This window comes from Capra hircus, chromosome 9 (genome assembly GCF_001704415.2).
Source record: "Capra hircus breed San Clemente chromosome 9, ASM170441v1, whole genome shotgun sequence".
In the NCBI taxonomy this organism is placed as follows: domain Eukaryota; kingdom Metazoa; phylum Chordata; class Mammalia; order Artiodactyla; family Bovidae; genus Capra; species Capra hircus.
In genome coordinates this window covers 21929982-21945452 of record NC_030816.1, presented here as the reverse complement: position 1 = coordinate 21945452, position 15471 = coordinate 21929982, and the positions used below count along the sequence as shown (strand labels likewise).

At 37.9% G+C, this 15471-nt stretch overlaps 1 protein-coding gene across 1 annotated transcript in view; it reads right to left on the bottom strand.

Moving 5' to 3' along the window:
- FRK (fyn related Src family tyrosine kinase) overlaps positions 1-15471 on the bottom strand; it is a 100246-nt gene that overhangs the window by 17762 nt on the left and 67013 nt on the right. The window contains exon 3 of the mRNA XM_005684546.3: positions 699-862. Within this exon, the coding sequence (XP_005684603.2) occupies positions 699-862 (164 nt within the window). The remainder of the gene's footprint in view (positions 1-698; positions 863-15471) is intronic.

Sequence of the window (15471 nt, the reverse complement as noted above, 5' to 3'; positions counted from 1 at the left end):
GTAAGAATTATATTCCAGCACTTTTTTCTCCTCCAGCCATATCATTAAATGCTCCAGTACCAGGATATTAGATTAGTGTCTTAGTGCAAAGAATGAATATTTTCTGTGTTCAGTGATTGCTTAAGGTCAGGACTTGGCAAACTTCTTCTGAAAAGGATGAGATCATAAATATTCTAGATTTAGTGAGCCATATAGTCTCTGTTTCAACTACCAAACTCTGCTATTATAGCAAAAAGACAAAGACTATAAATGAATGAGTGTGTCTACGTTCCAATAAAATTTATTTATAAAAATACTGGGGCTTCCCTGGTAGCTCAGTCAGTAAAGAATCTGCCTGAAGAGAAGGAGGTCAGGGTTCGATCACTGGGTCGGGAAGAGCCCCTGGAGTAGAAAATGGCAACCCACTCCAGCATCTTTGCCTGGAAAAATCCCATGGACAAAGAAGCCTGGTGGGCGCAGTACATGGGGTCACAAAGAGATAGGCACGACTGAGCAACTAACAAACACTTTACACTTTCATAAAAGTATTAATAAGTGTGGGGTAGTATTGGCTCATAGGCCATCGTTTGCCTATCCATGCCTTAGGTATTCAATGACCTTTTTTTTTTTTCTGAGCTAGCATATATGACAAAAAACTCCAATATCTGAAGCAAAAAAGTAATTTCAAAAGTAAGGAACACAGCTTGAAAGCATTTCACCTTTAAGCATGGTTTTCCCAGCTTGACACACAGGCCATCACTTGTCTTGGTGTAGTGACTCACGAACTCATTCAATGTTGAAAAGGTTCTTCTCCGGGTGAGGAAAAAGCCCCCTTCATCCAGTCTTCTGATTCTGTAGTGTTTCACAACCCCTTCTTCTAAAACTGGAACCCAGAATAAGTCCTTTTAATAAACTTGCCAAAGCAAAAGAGATTTTATCTTTTTTATGATGATAGTTCCATGCATGGAATAAAATTTTAACAAATTCTATTTATTTCTCAACTTTTCTTTCAGAAAAGCCTTCAGGAGGCTTACAAAAGCATATAGCAGAATAAAAAGGAAAAAAGAATGGGAAAATCATATTTTAAAGGAAATATAAAAATAAAAGAGTACGGTTAACACTAAAAAAAACTATGCTTTGAGCTTAGTATACTTATTTAAAACAAGCTATAAAAGTGACTGTATTATTCTAGCAATGTAAAGAAGAAAATGGTTTCAGAAATCACAGTGTCCATAAGATAAAATCACAAAAGATATTTAGAAACAGTTCTTTCTGGTACAGAGACAAAGGACAATTTTCTCCCATTAAATTATATTACATGGACACTGAAATAAAAGTACTCTCAGGAAACAAAATCTATGTATAGATATATAGATATAGACATAGGAAGGGAAGGAAGGAGAGACAGAGAAAAACATTATTTAGCCTTTAAAAATTAAAAAAAAGGAAATCCTGTCATTTGCTACAATGAATGAAACTGGAGGCCACTGTGCTAAGAAAAATAAGACAGAGGAAGACAAACACTGCATAGCATCATTTATATGTGGAATTTTTAAAAAACGAACTTATAGAAATAGACAAATGGCTGCCTGGGGGTGGGATGGGAGGAACAGGAATAGAGAGGAACTGATAAAAGGGAATAAAATTTCAGCTGTAAGATGAATAAGGCCTAAACAATCTGGTATATAACATGGTAGGGGATGACACTATATTACATAGGTGAAATTTGCTGAGAGTAATTGTCACATGTTCTCACCAAAAAAAGAGAAATATATGAGGTGACAGATATTTTAATTAACTCGATGCAGGGAGAGGGAATCCTTTCATGATGTATATGTATTTCAAATCATCATGTTGTACACTTAAATATCTTTTTGCCAATTAAACCCCAATAAAACTGAAAAAATCAAATAATCTGCATACATGAAAATATTTTACTTTCAGTTCTTTATATTAAATGCAAAGGGCAGGCAAACATTTAGCTCTTCCAAAAATAACATAAGGTTCTTAAATCATAATTTTTTAAGTGTCTAGAACACATTCTTGTACTCTGATCTGTCAAGTTACCATTCCCTTTGACTATAACTCTCGAGGCAATGTCAATTGCCTTATATAATCATGACCAAATAGAGGGGTTTTATTAGGATATAGAACTAAGCTAATACAGATTTCTGTATATGGATTAAAAAGCCAAAAAAAAAAAGAGAGGTGTAAACAATATTAGCCTCAATGTATTTCTCCACAAAGCAATAATAAATATTAGAAGTAGGTAGCTACGTTATAAATTATACCTGCAGTTTATATAAATATTGGCCTGAAAATTCCAGTTGCCATTTATCAAAAAGAAAAGTACATAAATTATAACTTAAGTGTCTAGCAAAGCAATATGTCTCTAACTGGAAGTGATGGGAAGCGTCACCATTTTTTCCAATTAAAAAAAATTTTTTTAATCAAGATGGACCATATCTGGCTCCAAACTAAAATGGACTACATGGAAATTAAACTTAAGAATTATCTTTTAATGCATCACAAGAGGCCTAGTGACTTCTAAGCCAGAGACTAAAGTCAACAGATGACTGAAGGGTCAAAATACTCATGATTTTCTCAACAAAGGATGCAAATCCCAATGATTGATATGGCTTTGGCAATTGCTATTGATTATAGAGAAAACCTAAGTAAATGTTTACCAACTATTTATAGTTTAAAATTTAAACTCTCAACTGTAAAAACCAATATTTGCTAACTAGTATGTGACCAAAACACGGCAATGTCACTGAACCTCCGTTTCTTCAACATTAAAATAAAAGAGCAGGCTTTAAAAAAATTTCAAAATTTCCAAACGTTTCTACCTTAATGTTCCAACATTTCTAATAACTGTTGCTTTCTCTTTCTGAATTCTCATTTCTTTTTGTAGTCCTTTCAGAAAACTACAAATTGTGAAAACTACACATTACCAAAAGAAAAAGTCATTCTCACCTTACAACCTTAAATACCCCTTGAATGGTTTTCCCATGAATTGTCTAAAAGCCAGATCTTCTTCGGGTCTCAATTTAAATCCTCAGAACCAGTCTCCTCCCATCACCCTCTTGCATGTACCCCTCCAGCTCCTTTCTCTCACATCACCCAGGTTAATTGTGATGGTGGATTTATCTCAGTAGAGCTGGCTCTGTGAATTACAGGGTCTCTGTGTCATGAACTAATACCTACTTAGAGCCTGACACAGAGTAACAACTAATACAAATATTTGTTGGTTGAATGAACGATGTCACTAACTTTTAGATTTGAAATAAAATGTAAGCTTCTGAAATGTCTGCTGCAAAATTAAATAGTTAGCATTACTGATTCAACAGACATGAATTTGAGCAAACTCCCAGAGATAGTGAAGGACAGGGAAGCCTGGCATGCTGCAGTCTGTGGGGTGGCACAGGGTCAGACACGCCTTAGTAACTAAACAACAACAGCAACAAATTTTACACATGTCAATACTTTGAAGTCAAGACTTCCCCAGAATTTTATTTTTAAATAGAGGAAAACAAACCTAACCCCAGTGTATAAATACCATTAAAAGACAATCATTCATGTTTATATCTAATTTTTTAAGTTTTGCAATAACACAGGATATGTACTTCATCTCTGATCAACATCACAGATTATTTATGTATAGTTCATCCAAGCTTTCAGTCTAGGCAAGACTAAAAGATATATATATATATATATATATATATACACACACACATGCATATATATATACATACACACACGCATATATATTTTTTAACATTAGATCACAGAAGCCACCTAAGGTAAATTCAATACACTGGGTTAGGATGAAAGCACTTTTAATGTTATAGTCCTGAGTAATCAAATCCAAAATTCATGTTGTTTTCTTAAAGTGGTTTTAATTTGTTAGTAATGGGTCCACACATTTGTAAATTGTCCATTCCTAATAAAGATTGAATTCAGAAGATCTCAGAACCAAGGAAAAATGAATTTTCTATCCCTGTTCTGTTCTAGTTCACCGTGATCTTTTTTATTGAACCAAACCTATTCTACATTCTACAGGCTATAAGTGAATGATAATGCTTATGCCATACTTATTGTGAATTACTATGAGTTCAGACTAGTTAAAGTATTTTAGTAGTTTAACTGCAAAACATACAAGGCTAGCTATATACAATGGAATCATCCATCAACAAACCCAGGAGAAGCACAATTGAATGAACTGAGCTACTAGAAGGCCAGACATCCCAAGCTTGCATCTTGACTTGCATATATACTGTTTGACCCAGGGGAAAATGTTTCACCTGTCAACTGTTTTATCTACCAGAACATGTCCAAGAATTAGGATATATTGCACGATGCAGGTAAGCATGTATGCAGAGTACAATAAAGGCTTATTGAACATTGAAAGAATTCAGCTATTTCTGCCCACGCCCTTCTGTAAAGATCGTAACACTGGTCACCTGATTATATGTTTTTTTTTTTGGCCACCTTCACAACCAAGGTAACTGATTGTGCAGAAATCCATGTGATATAGATGCAGTCTTATGGTTTCAGTCCCATATGCCAGGCCCAAATGCATTTACAAGGAGTTGGTGGCAGTTATGGAAGCCCAGTTTTCTCCTAATGGTGAGATCTTATTTTAGTCTCACATGTTAGAAAAGGTGTTTGTTTACCACTGCACAAAGGAGTGATATTTCACCAAAAAACACTTTCAAAGAGTTTTCCTCAATTTACCATGACTAACATATTCAGAACATATTAAATAATTCTGATATTCCAAAATTAAGTTTTTAAAAGACAGAGCCCCCAGAAATTAACTTTAGAATGCAGTATAAACATTAAGTTAGAGGCTGTGTCTGCAAGACATGAAGACAACTTATTAGGCTTCGTGAAAAATATCAGTATAATGAGCAGTTTGGCATTTTGCAGATAAACAAATGGTTGAGTGAGCAGATTTTCATTTTTCAGCTGGTCTTCTGGCATTATCTGAGCATAGCCTTATTCCTACTGACTGATAATAATCTGCTCTCATACTGAGTAAAACAATGTGACTTAGATGATTGAGCAAATGATTGAAAATCAAGAACTCACTCCTCTAATCTTATTCTGCCAGTGATTTGTTCTTTGACCCTCGGCAAAGAATTTCATTTCAGTTTTCTTATCTAGAAAATGAAAATAATGATCTTATCTATATACTCCCACAGGGGTAGTTTGAGTGTCATTATTCACAAAGGATGATAGATATTTCTAAACGTCCAATGTGTGAGTACTATATTAGAATATCAGTATTATCAAATAGCATTGTCAACAAAAGAGAGCCACTTCCAAAGTAAAATTTTCCACTCTTTGCACAATAATGACTACAGAACATAGTGGCTACCAAACATATTAAGTAAAGAAACTGCTATAAATTCATGTGAGAGAACGTCTACACATGTAAACCCCTGTTCATTTGGTTTCTCTTTAGTAGGTTGGTTTGTACTTTTCAAAACTATTACACTCATTATAACACCTACTATGCCATTGCTTCAGAAATTATGTCAAGATAGTTCTACACCAGTAAGTAAATAATATTTGAGTCATTATACTGAATCCCCCGTTAAAACAGAAGTGAAAGTAGTGAAAGTGTAAGTCGCTCAGTCATGTCCTACTCTTTGCGACCCCATGGGCTATAGAGTCCACGGGATTCTCCAGGCCAGTATTCTGGCCTAGGTAGCCTTTCCCTTCTCCAGGGGATCTTCCCAATCCAGGGATCGAACCCAGGTCTCCCGCATTGCAGGCGGATTCGTTACCAGCTGAGCCACAGGGGAAGCCCAAGAATACTGGAGTGGGTAGCCTATCCCTTCTCCCCCAGATCTTCCCGACCCAGGAATCGAACTGGGGTCTCCTACACTTCAGGCGGATTCTTTACCAACTGAGCTATCAGGGATGCGCCCATTAAAACAGAATCCAAAACAAACATCCATTTTGCACCGTATTTTATTCTAGCGCAAACAGAGTAGAATTCCAGGGCGAGTAGCTTTGAAAGAACAAAGTATTGATACAGCTATCTAAAAATATTAAAGTGGCATCAGGTAGAAGAAATGTTCTTTTCTGGTGAAAAAAAAAAATCCACCAAAGCCAAAGAGAACAAATGGATTTTACTCTTTTCATGCATAAAACTGCATGTGGTCAGGTGACCCAAGGTCACCTGCCCCTGCAAGGCATATTCAGTGAGCTATGAACATCAGTCTACCTGACTGCTAAACTGTTGGGTTAAGTGAAGACTCTTTAAGAGAATATCTATATTAGGTGACTCAAACAACTTACTAAAAAAAGCTACTTGAAGGGTGGGGTACGGGAGGGAGGTTCAAGAGGGACGGGGCATATGTATACTTATGGTTGAGTCCCGCTGTTGTACGGCAGAAGCCAAAACAACATTGTAAACCAATTATACTCCAGTTAAGGATTCTAGTCAAGGCTATGGTTTTTCCTGCGGTCATGTATGCATGTGAGAGCTGGACTCTGAAGAAAGCTGAGTGCTGAAGAATTGATGCGTTTGAACTGTGGTGTTGGAGAAGACTCTTGAGGGTCCCTTGGACTGCAAGGAGATCCAACCAGTCCATTTTGAAGGAGATCAGCCCTGGGATTTCTTTGGAAGGACTGATGCTAAAGCTGAAGCTCCAGTACTTTGGCCACCTCATGGGAAGAGTTGACTCATTGGAAAAGACTCTGATGCTGGGAGGGATTGGGGGCAGGAGAAGAAGGGGATGACCGAGGATGAGATGGCTGGATGGCATCACTGACTCGATGGACGTGAGTCTGAGTGAACTCCGGGAGTTGGTGATGGACAGGGAGGCCTGGCGTGCTGCGATTCATGGGGTCGCAAAGAGTCGGACACAACTGAGCGACTGAAGTGAACTGAACTAAGAATTTTTTGAAAAAAGCTATTTGAGGATACATCTGATAGCTCTCGAGTCCTGCGGTCTTCCAGCATTGTTACTGGTCCAGGAAACCCGTTGACATACTTTTTGGTCAAAGACAATCTAAACAATTATACTTACAGGCAAAAATCAACTGCCTCTTCCATATTATATAGCATAGAAATCCATGAGCCTGAATCACATGTCTGTCCAAATACTTAGAATATTTTTGAGAAAACCACTGGTCTTATCCTCAAGACCTACATGGTCTAATTCCTTACAAAGGCAGGCCAATCCCCCGTCAAAGCTGGCTCTTAAACTTTCAGAACAAAATAATCAATTTTGTTGTTTATACCTATGATATCATATGAAGATGAGCATCACTTTAATTGATACATAATTATAGCAATCAATGTTTTGTCATAATTTAATTTAAAAACATCTACCACAGTTTCACATGAAAAGAGCATTCACAGCCTCTGATATTGCACAGAGCTAGAGACATGATGCTGAAGCTGAAACTCTAATACTTAGGCCACCGGATGCGAAGAAATGACTCATTGGAAAAGACCCCGATGCTAGGAAAGATTGAAGATGGGAGGAGAAGGGGATGACAGAGGATGAGATGGTTGGATGGCATCACTGACTCGATGGACATGAGTTTGAGTAAGTTCAAACTTGTAAGTAAACGTTTGAGTCAGCTCAAACTTTGAGTAAGCTCAACATCGCCTGTTGGCGATGGACAGGCGTGCTGCAGTCCATGGGGTCGCAGAGTCAGACATGACTGGGCGACTGAACTGAATTGAACTGAACTGATATTGCACAGAAAGTCTCTGGGAAACAATTTGACTCTTTATTCCTCTCAGGACTCTAACTTCTCACTTAGTATTACATCGGCAATAAATCACCAGGAATTTACATCCATGGATTATATTATCTCAGTTTCCTACAGAAAATTTTTCACTGGGTTAAGATTTAATGTGACATGAAAGCCACTACTTTTCAAAACTTACCCTAAGGAAATAATTCAAGTATTTACATGTATTTATTTAGTTATATCTCTGCTTTGTTCCAGAAAGCTCCAAAAGCTTGCATAAATCATCAAAATAGAATAAAATTTAAGGGAAGTGGATGAAGGAAATAGGACAAAAAGGAAAGAAAAGGATGATGACTCCAGAAACAAGGCTGGTATACTGTATGTAAGGTATTCTTTAGATTTCCATTCCATTCATGTTTGCTAGATATGCACCAAAGATTTGGCTCTCTGCATTTTTGACAGCTCACAGCCATGAGGGAAAATCATTCAGTTACCTGATTCCCTGAAGAAAATATTAATAAATTCTTATTCAAAAAAACACATGATTTCTGGTACTGAAATGAGAGAAATTTCTCGCATGAGTCCTCATAAAGAAAAACACAGAAAATGTAATAAGCAATATCACCGTCAACATTCTTAAGACTAAATACATCTACATATTGCAAAGGGCTCGTTATTAGACTGTCCACTAAGGTGAGCCAGTTTCCAACTTGAAACTCAATGAAAGCATTGTATGGGAAACTAAACACTGTTCATCATCCAAAACAGGGAAAGCAATAAGTGTAAGGATATTTATGCAACATTTTTATAGCATGAAATGACTGGTAAATTGCAGCAAATCTTAAAATTGAGAATTAAAAATAAAATCATAAAAATTATATAGTAACAAGAAAAATATATAATGTGTTCAGTGTAATAAGTGGGGTAAAAAATTAAGAGTATAATTGCAAACATGAGGATACATTTGGCTGCTGCTATGTCCCGGAGTCCTTTCCTGCTGAAGAAACCCAGCTGAGGTTCCTTGTGAAAACCGTAATTACATGAGGGCTAAGATGATTTAATTTGCCAACAGGATAATAGTTGTGCTAGATTGGCAGATTTGTGAATATTTTACTCATTCTGTTTTTTCAAACCAACTGTGATAAAAGTATAGTGAATTTAAAATAAAAGCATACACATAATGCTTCCCACTTTATAGAGAGGCAACATAATTAACCACCTGAGACAATGTCCACACACATTATTCAAGACTGGCTATTAAGATACTTGATATTCTTTATATAAAGACCTCTATGAACTCATTTCTCTTTCAACTTGACACTTAAAATCATAATGCATCTCTTCTCATATAACCCAGTGAGAAGCACAATATGTTTCCATTTCTGCCTTAACTGCAAGAGAACCCCAAGCTAAACTGATTTCTAAATTGTGATAATTATCTCCCATTAGAGGCTCAGCAAGATCTATTTCTCTGTTCTTTTTCATTGATTTGTCTTTTTTAATGTTTAGTTGTATTTTACAGTTTTTTTTAAATGTTTGCTTATTTTTTTATGTTTAGCTCTGTTTCAGCAATGTAAGCCAACTTGAAAGCTTTTGTAGAAGTAAACACATTCACAAATGAAATGATATATAATCAAATGAAATGATATATAATCAAATAAAATGGCATATCTGCCAAACATAAGAAAGAATTTCTAATTAAATGAATTGCTCCACACTGGAACAGGCTGGTTCTCTGGGGTTTCTGGGAGGTTTAATGCTCCACTTAGAAAGTTAAAATTATAAGGGATTTCTTGGAAAAAGCAATATTAGTCTAGACAGTTTTTGCAAATTCTACTAGTCTATCAAAAAAAGGAAAACATGATATGTGAATGGCAAGAAATTTTACGTATGACTGAGTCTAAATTCCTCTTTTACTGATCAACCTCGAATTTCAAAATAAACTGCTAGTAGTTTGCAGGGCTGGAATCCAAGTCTAGTCATCTAGGGTGTCCTGTTAATGACAGTAGAAATAGTAGAAACCTTTAACAATTTATTTCCTGTTTCTTGTTTTGTTTCTCTTTTTTTTTCAAGAAATAATTGACTGATTTCTTAGGAGAATGTTTGAGGACTTTTAGAATACCACCTTTATCTTCCCTACCAAACTCACCCCAAACTCTCAGGAAGCCTTCTCTGTGATGGAGAACTCAAGCCCTGAATCCCTCTTCTCCTTCCTTGTACCCCATCTCAGTAAGTAGCAGACATATCGAACAGAATGATGAAAGTCATGGAGAAGTGTAATGAAGGATAACTGAAATACTTTGAAATGAATGTCTACCTCCTTGGGAAAATACAAAGGACCTTCTCATGTATTAACTAATTGATTTTCATAGCAGAATACTGTCTCCTTCCATTTTTCATTGTTTTCACATATGCAAGGCAACTTTTGGTCATTTGCTCGTTAGTCCTTTGCATTCATTCTCCATACCCACTGAGGACCCTTGAGATAAGATGTGTTCCTGCTGTTTATTTCAGACAAGTATTAGGTGAAGTGTACACAAGTCTGTTTAGATTTGGCTTCATTTGTCATAGCTGGTGGTAAACACAGCTCTGGTCATGCCCAACTAAACATGTCACATAAAGACAAACCATCTCCTAGTCATAGGCTGCTTTTGGAAGGCTGGCCAACCATCTTCCTAATGCCTCTTACTAGTTCAGGTATGAATCAGGTGAACAACCACGGATACTCACCATGATTCATCACTATCCCCAGAAAAAGAGTTCAAAGTACATGTTTCAATGCAAGGGAGGTCAACACCTTCATCTTCCTGTGCAAAAGGTAGTACTCTTTACGCACAAACATAAAACCAATTGGATTTTTATTGAGCACCCGCCTTAAGCAAGCACTGTGCCAAGTGCCTTTTTATGTCGTATTTTATTTAATTCTCATACCAACCCTAAGGGATGCGGATATTTCTTCATTGTTTTACAGAGGAGAAAACAAAGTAAAAGGAGATTAAGTAAATTTCCCCTGGATACAAAGCAGGTAAATATTCATTCTGTGAGTCGAAACCAGGCAACGAAATGCTGAATCCCACACCACACACTTAATCCCTCCACCAACTGTCTCCTTCTATTGCCAAACAGCGAGTATTTTTAGGCTACTCTCGCAAGTCACTGCTCACAGCTCTGGGAGCAAGTAGGCTTATGGGCACTATTTAATCCTGAGATGAGGATATGCTACAGAGAAGGTCAATTTCTGCAACTGACACCTTTTAAGGGAAACATAGGATGAACATTCTTCCATCTAATGCTGTGATTTCACTTGTCTTATTCTTACCAGTTCTCAGTCGTCTCTGCCTACATCTTCTCCTTCTATGTTGGTTCTGACCTGGACCACCACCTCAGCTCTCACAACTATCTTGGTAACACTGCGGACACGCAGCTTCAGCTGACTGGACTAAAAGTGCGATGACTCCCCACTCTCTCTCCAATGCACCTTCCAGACCCTTGCGGGCACCTCAGATGTACCAAGTCACAACTTTAAATCCCATGATCTTATTCCCCAGTTTCCTCCCCACTTGAATATTCTCTCTCAGCGAATAGCATTGCCATCCTGAAACCCAGACAGCAAAGCTAGAGATTCAAGGATCACCCCCTGACTCCTCTGCCTTCCTGATTTCTCATCTCCAACTGAGCATTATATCCTATCTATTTGTACTCCCCATCACCATCACCCTATGGCATGTCCCCTCAGTTTCTCTCTTCTGGGCCACTGCTTTCCCTGTCTCCAACATCTCTGTCCATCTTCCACAGTCACCAGAGTCACCTTCTAAAACCCAGATCTGAATTTATGATTCTCCTTTTTAAAGCTCTTCAAGTGTGCCCCATTGCCTAATGGTCATATACCGTAACAGAATTCTCTTCTGCACCCTACCCTCAAGGTTTAAACACTTACTGGTAGTTTCTGGAAGGCACCATGATGTTTCCTGTTTCTGTGCATTTGCACGAACTATTTACTCCAACTAGAATATTGTTCTGTTTACATATTAGAAACAAGTTCATTTTTCAAGGTCCAGCTCAGGCTCTCCTCCTCGGTTAAGCCTCCAGACCTGAGCAAGCAGAGTGACTCACTTGGTCCTTCATATCCCACTGTTAGTAGACTTCTGCTATTGAACTCATTCCACAGTGTTGCTCCTGCATATTTACACTGGACCTCTCCTACTGGCTTTTGAGCCCTTTGATAGCATTTAATTGGAAGCGCCAGTGGTAAAGAACTCGCCTGCCAGTGCAGGAGATGTAAGAGACATGGGTTCAATCCCTGGGTCAGGATGATCCCCTGGAGAAGGAAATGGCAACCCACTTCAGTATTCTTGCCTGGAAAATTCCAGGGACAGAGGAGCCTGGTGGGCTATAGTCCATAGAGTCGCAACGAGTTGGATATGACTAAGCGACTGAGCATGCACACATACCACAATTACGTGAGACATGAGGCCAGTGAATCAATCATTCTTTCTTGGCTTCTAATAGGTGCAGCATTCTTCCCCATCCCTTTGACTTAGGATGTGGGTGTGTGACTTGTTATGGAGTGGGGGCAAACAACATATGGCACTTCCCAGCAAAAGCTGTAAAGACTCTGAAGAGTAGGTCTCCTCCCACCTTGCCCCTTCAATCTTCTGCTCTCCACCAGGAGAGTGCCATACCTGGGACAGTGGCTACTCCTTTGACCTAAGTCCCAGAATTAAAGCTATATGGAAATAAACCTAGGCTTTCTATCTGGGACAGAATCTGACCGAGCGTGACCAAGCAACATGTCACATGAGTAAATCACTGAGATCCAGGATCAAAATCTGATTGATACAGGACATTTTAAAGGAAGCAATGTGACTTCTGAACAAGATTTCAAAGCTGCCCAAAGATCCAGTTCCGGAGCTAGCTGTGCTCAGGTCTAGTCAGGTTGCCTTTGATGAACAACTTTCTTTGTCTTGTCTCCAATTCCATCAATTACAAAATAAGTGTCTTAAAAGTCCTTTCCAGTTCAGATTCTCTAATGTCTAGCATTCTAACAAGGAAATAAATATAGTCATCATAACATTCGAATGAGGTAGAGAAAAATTATGACTGCTACTTTCCAGAAGAGAAAACTGGGACACAAACTTCAACATTTAAATGAAATCTGAAAATTCTGAAGACTCGTTATGACAAAGGTACCTGCGGGGAAAGACGGTGGGCTGTATGTGGAGTAAATTGCTTGACGCTTAGGATTCTGCCCCGTCTTCTGGGCAACCCTCCCACGCAATAGCAGCTTCGTTAAAGTATCCAACCCTCATTTTTTGCAACCTAAACTACCAAAATAAACACAGCAAAGTGCTGAAGTTACAGCACAAATTTCAAAGAGCAAAGAACAAAAGCCAGTATCTTCTTCCTGCCATCCCAGTCAGCAATGATCATATTGATAGGTTCAGATTCCCATCATTAAGCCATGACACTAAGCTAGGATCATGGTACAAGCTCTCCAAAGGCTTAGGTTTGAATTTTAATGGCAATAACATGTATTTACATTCCAGCTTAGTGCCAGGCAGTGTTCTAAGCACTTTTCACGCGTTAACTCGTCTAACTCATCTAATCCAAATAACACCACCAGGAGGTAGATGCTATCTTTAATCTCCATTTTACTAAAGAGGGCTTCCCTGGTGGCTCACACAGTAAAGAGTCTGCCTGCAAGGCCGGAGACCCTGGTTTGATCCCTGGGTTGGAAAGATCCCCCAGAGAAGGAAATGGCAACCCATTCCAGGATTCTTGCCTGGAGAATCCCTTGGACAGAGGAGCCTGGCAGGTTACAGTCCATGGCGTCGTAAAGAGCTGGACACGACTGAGCAACTAACTCTCTCTTGCTTGCTTGCTAAGGAGGAACCTGAAGCACAAAGAGGCTAAGTGATTTGCCCAAAGCCACATTGCTACTAAGAGAAAAAAGCCAAACCCCTGTAGCCAGGCTGCTGAGTTTATCACTGTTGACGGGAGAATCCAGCTGACCTCACTGTCCCAACCTAGATAACCTCAGAATAAAATTCTGCTTCCAGATTTCTCTCAAATTCCAGCGTAAGAAAGCAATCCTCATTTCTACTCCAATCGACCATTATTCAGTATAGAAAATCAAAACGTTTTCCCTGATTTCAACTATTTGCTTAGTCTTGTAAAAACCAGAGTTAACATAACAAATAAGTAGATACCTTTCCTATAAAAGTGCGTCTTTTCTATTTAGTTGGCATGTCCCCTCCACTGCCAACTAGAAGGAACACTTCATGAGGGCAGGGACTGTCTTGTTTACCATTGTAGTCCAGCCTTCTGAATACCACCTGCACATAGTAGGCATTAAATAAGTATTTGATGAATGAATGAATAAATCACAAGTTCTTTAAGGCTTGGACCATCATTTTGTTCAGGATTATACACGTAAAAGATATAAAGAAAGTGATGCTTACTAAAATTATAAAATAGAAATATAATTTTTGCTTCTTTCATGTTTTTTTCTCCTTTTTTACTTCTGGCAAAAGATTTTTTAAAGTTTCTGTGGGTGAAAAGGAGATAGCTATGAAGATGATTTAAGGAAGGTCCCTGACCCACTGAAACAAATAGGAAAATAAATTTAGTCTCTGTAGTTCCCATGCCAAAGCATCTAATAACCTGATGCAAAGCTTGTTTCTAAGATGCATTAGAAATGATTTCATGATTGATGCAGTGCTGACAAATAGTTATAAAGTAGCTAATATACATGTATCATTTGAAATACATAGTTTAAAAATTAGAGCTACTCATTTATTAAATTGGATTGTGTCTATTTCATTTACTCTGTATATCTTGAACACATCTTATGTAACTATCAGGACATGGAAAATAGATAACTTGAATCATGAAGAAAATACAAAGCTTGGTCAATTTTTTGAAATTAATAAAATTACTGCAAGTTGGATGTGGTTTTATTTATAGCACAAGATGCTAGAGATATTTTAAAATTAGAAACTTCTTTTCAACTAAAAATCAGATCTTCTTCCCCTTTCTATAAACCAATGAGTCGTGGAAACAGAAAATCTAAACTAAAAAAACCTCCTCTATTGTTTCCGTAACGGCATGCTATTTCTTGACATGCCACTAGAGGGAGCACATGCTTGACTGAAAGCCCTTAAAAGAGGGGGGACCACAAAGTACAAGCTGGCATGGTGTTTTGGTTTTAAAATAACTGTAGACATACAGCATTCAGCATTGTAGACAACATCCATGTTTGTGTAAACACCGTGTGAAATGTTCTCGTTAGGCTTAATGTTACAGTTTTGTTGTTTTTTTTTTTTCAATAACACGTTTTCTCCACTTAGTGTAACAAAAAGAAATTACTTGATACTTTATTGAAGAATCAGGTAACTTTGAAATATCAACATTTATTTAGTGATTATTTCCCTGAGATATAAACTAAACTAACTTTCTCAAGGCTGGTGGTAAGGAGGAGGAACTGGAAGGCCTGTGAGTCTCTGACTTTCATTTCCAAAGTCAAGATATCTGTTTCCTGTTCAATCAAAAACTCAGCAGCATGCCTCAAAAGTTCTTCCTTATCTATGCCTCCTTTTGTATTCCCCTGCTCAACTCTTCTCCTAATCCTTCCCCCTTTTCCCCAGTTTGAGAGCATCAAGTTCATATATTATCAAAGCCCAAGATCCAGAAAGAACTGGTTTGACACCTCAGGTCTGGCAGTGTCTTACTATCCAAAAATATAGTCCACATTGAATTTGGGTGCCTAGA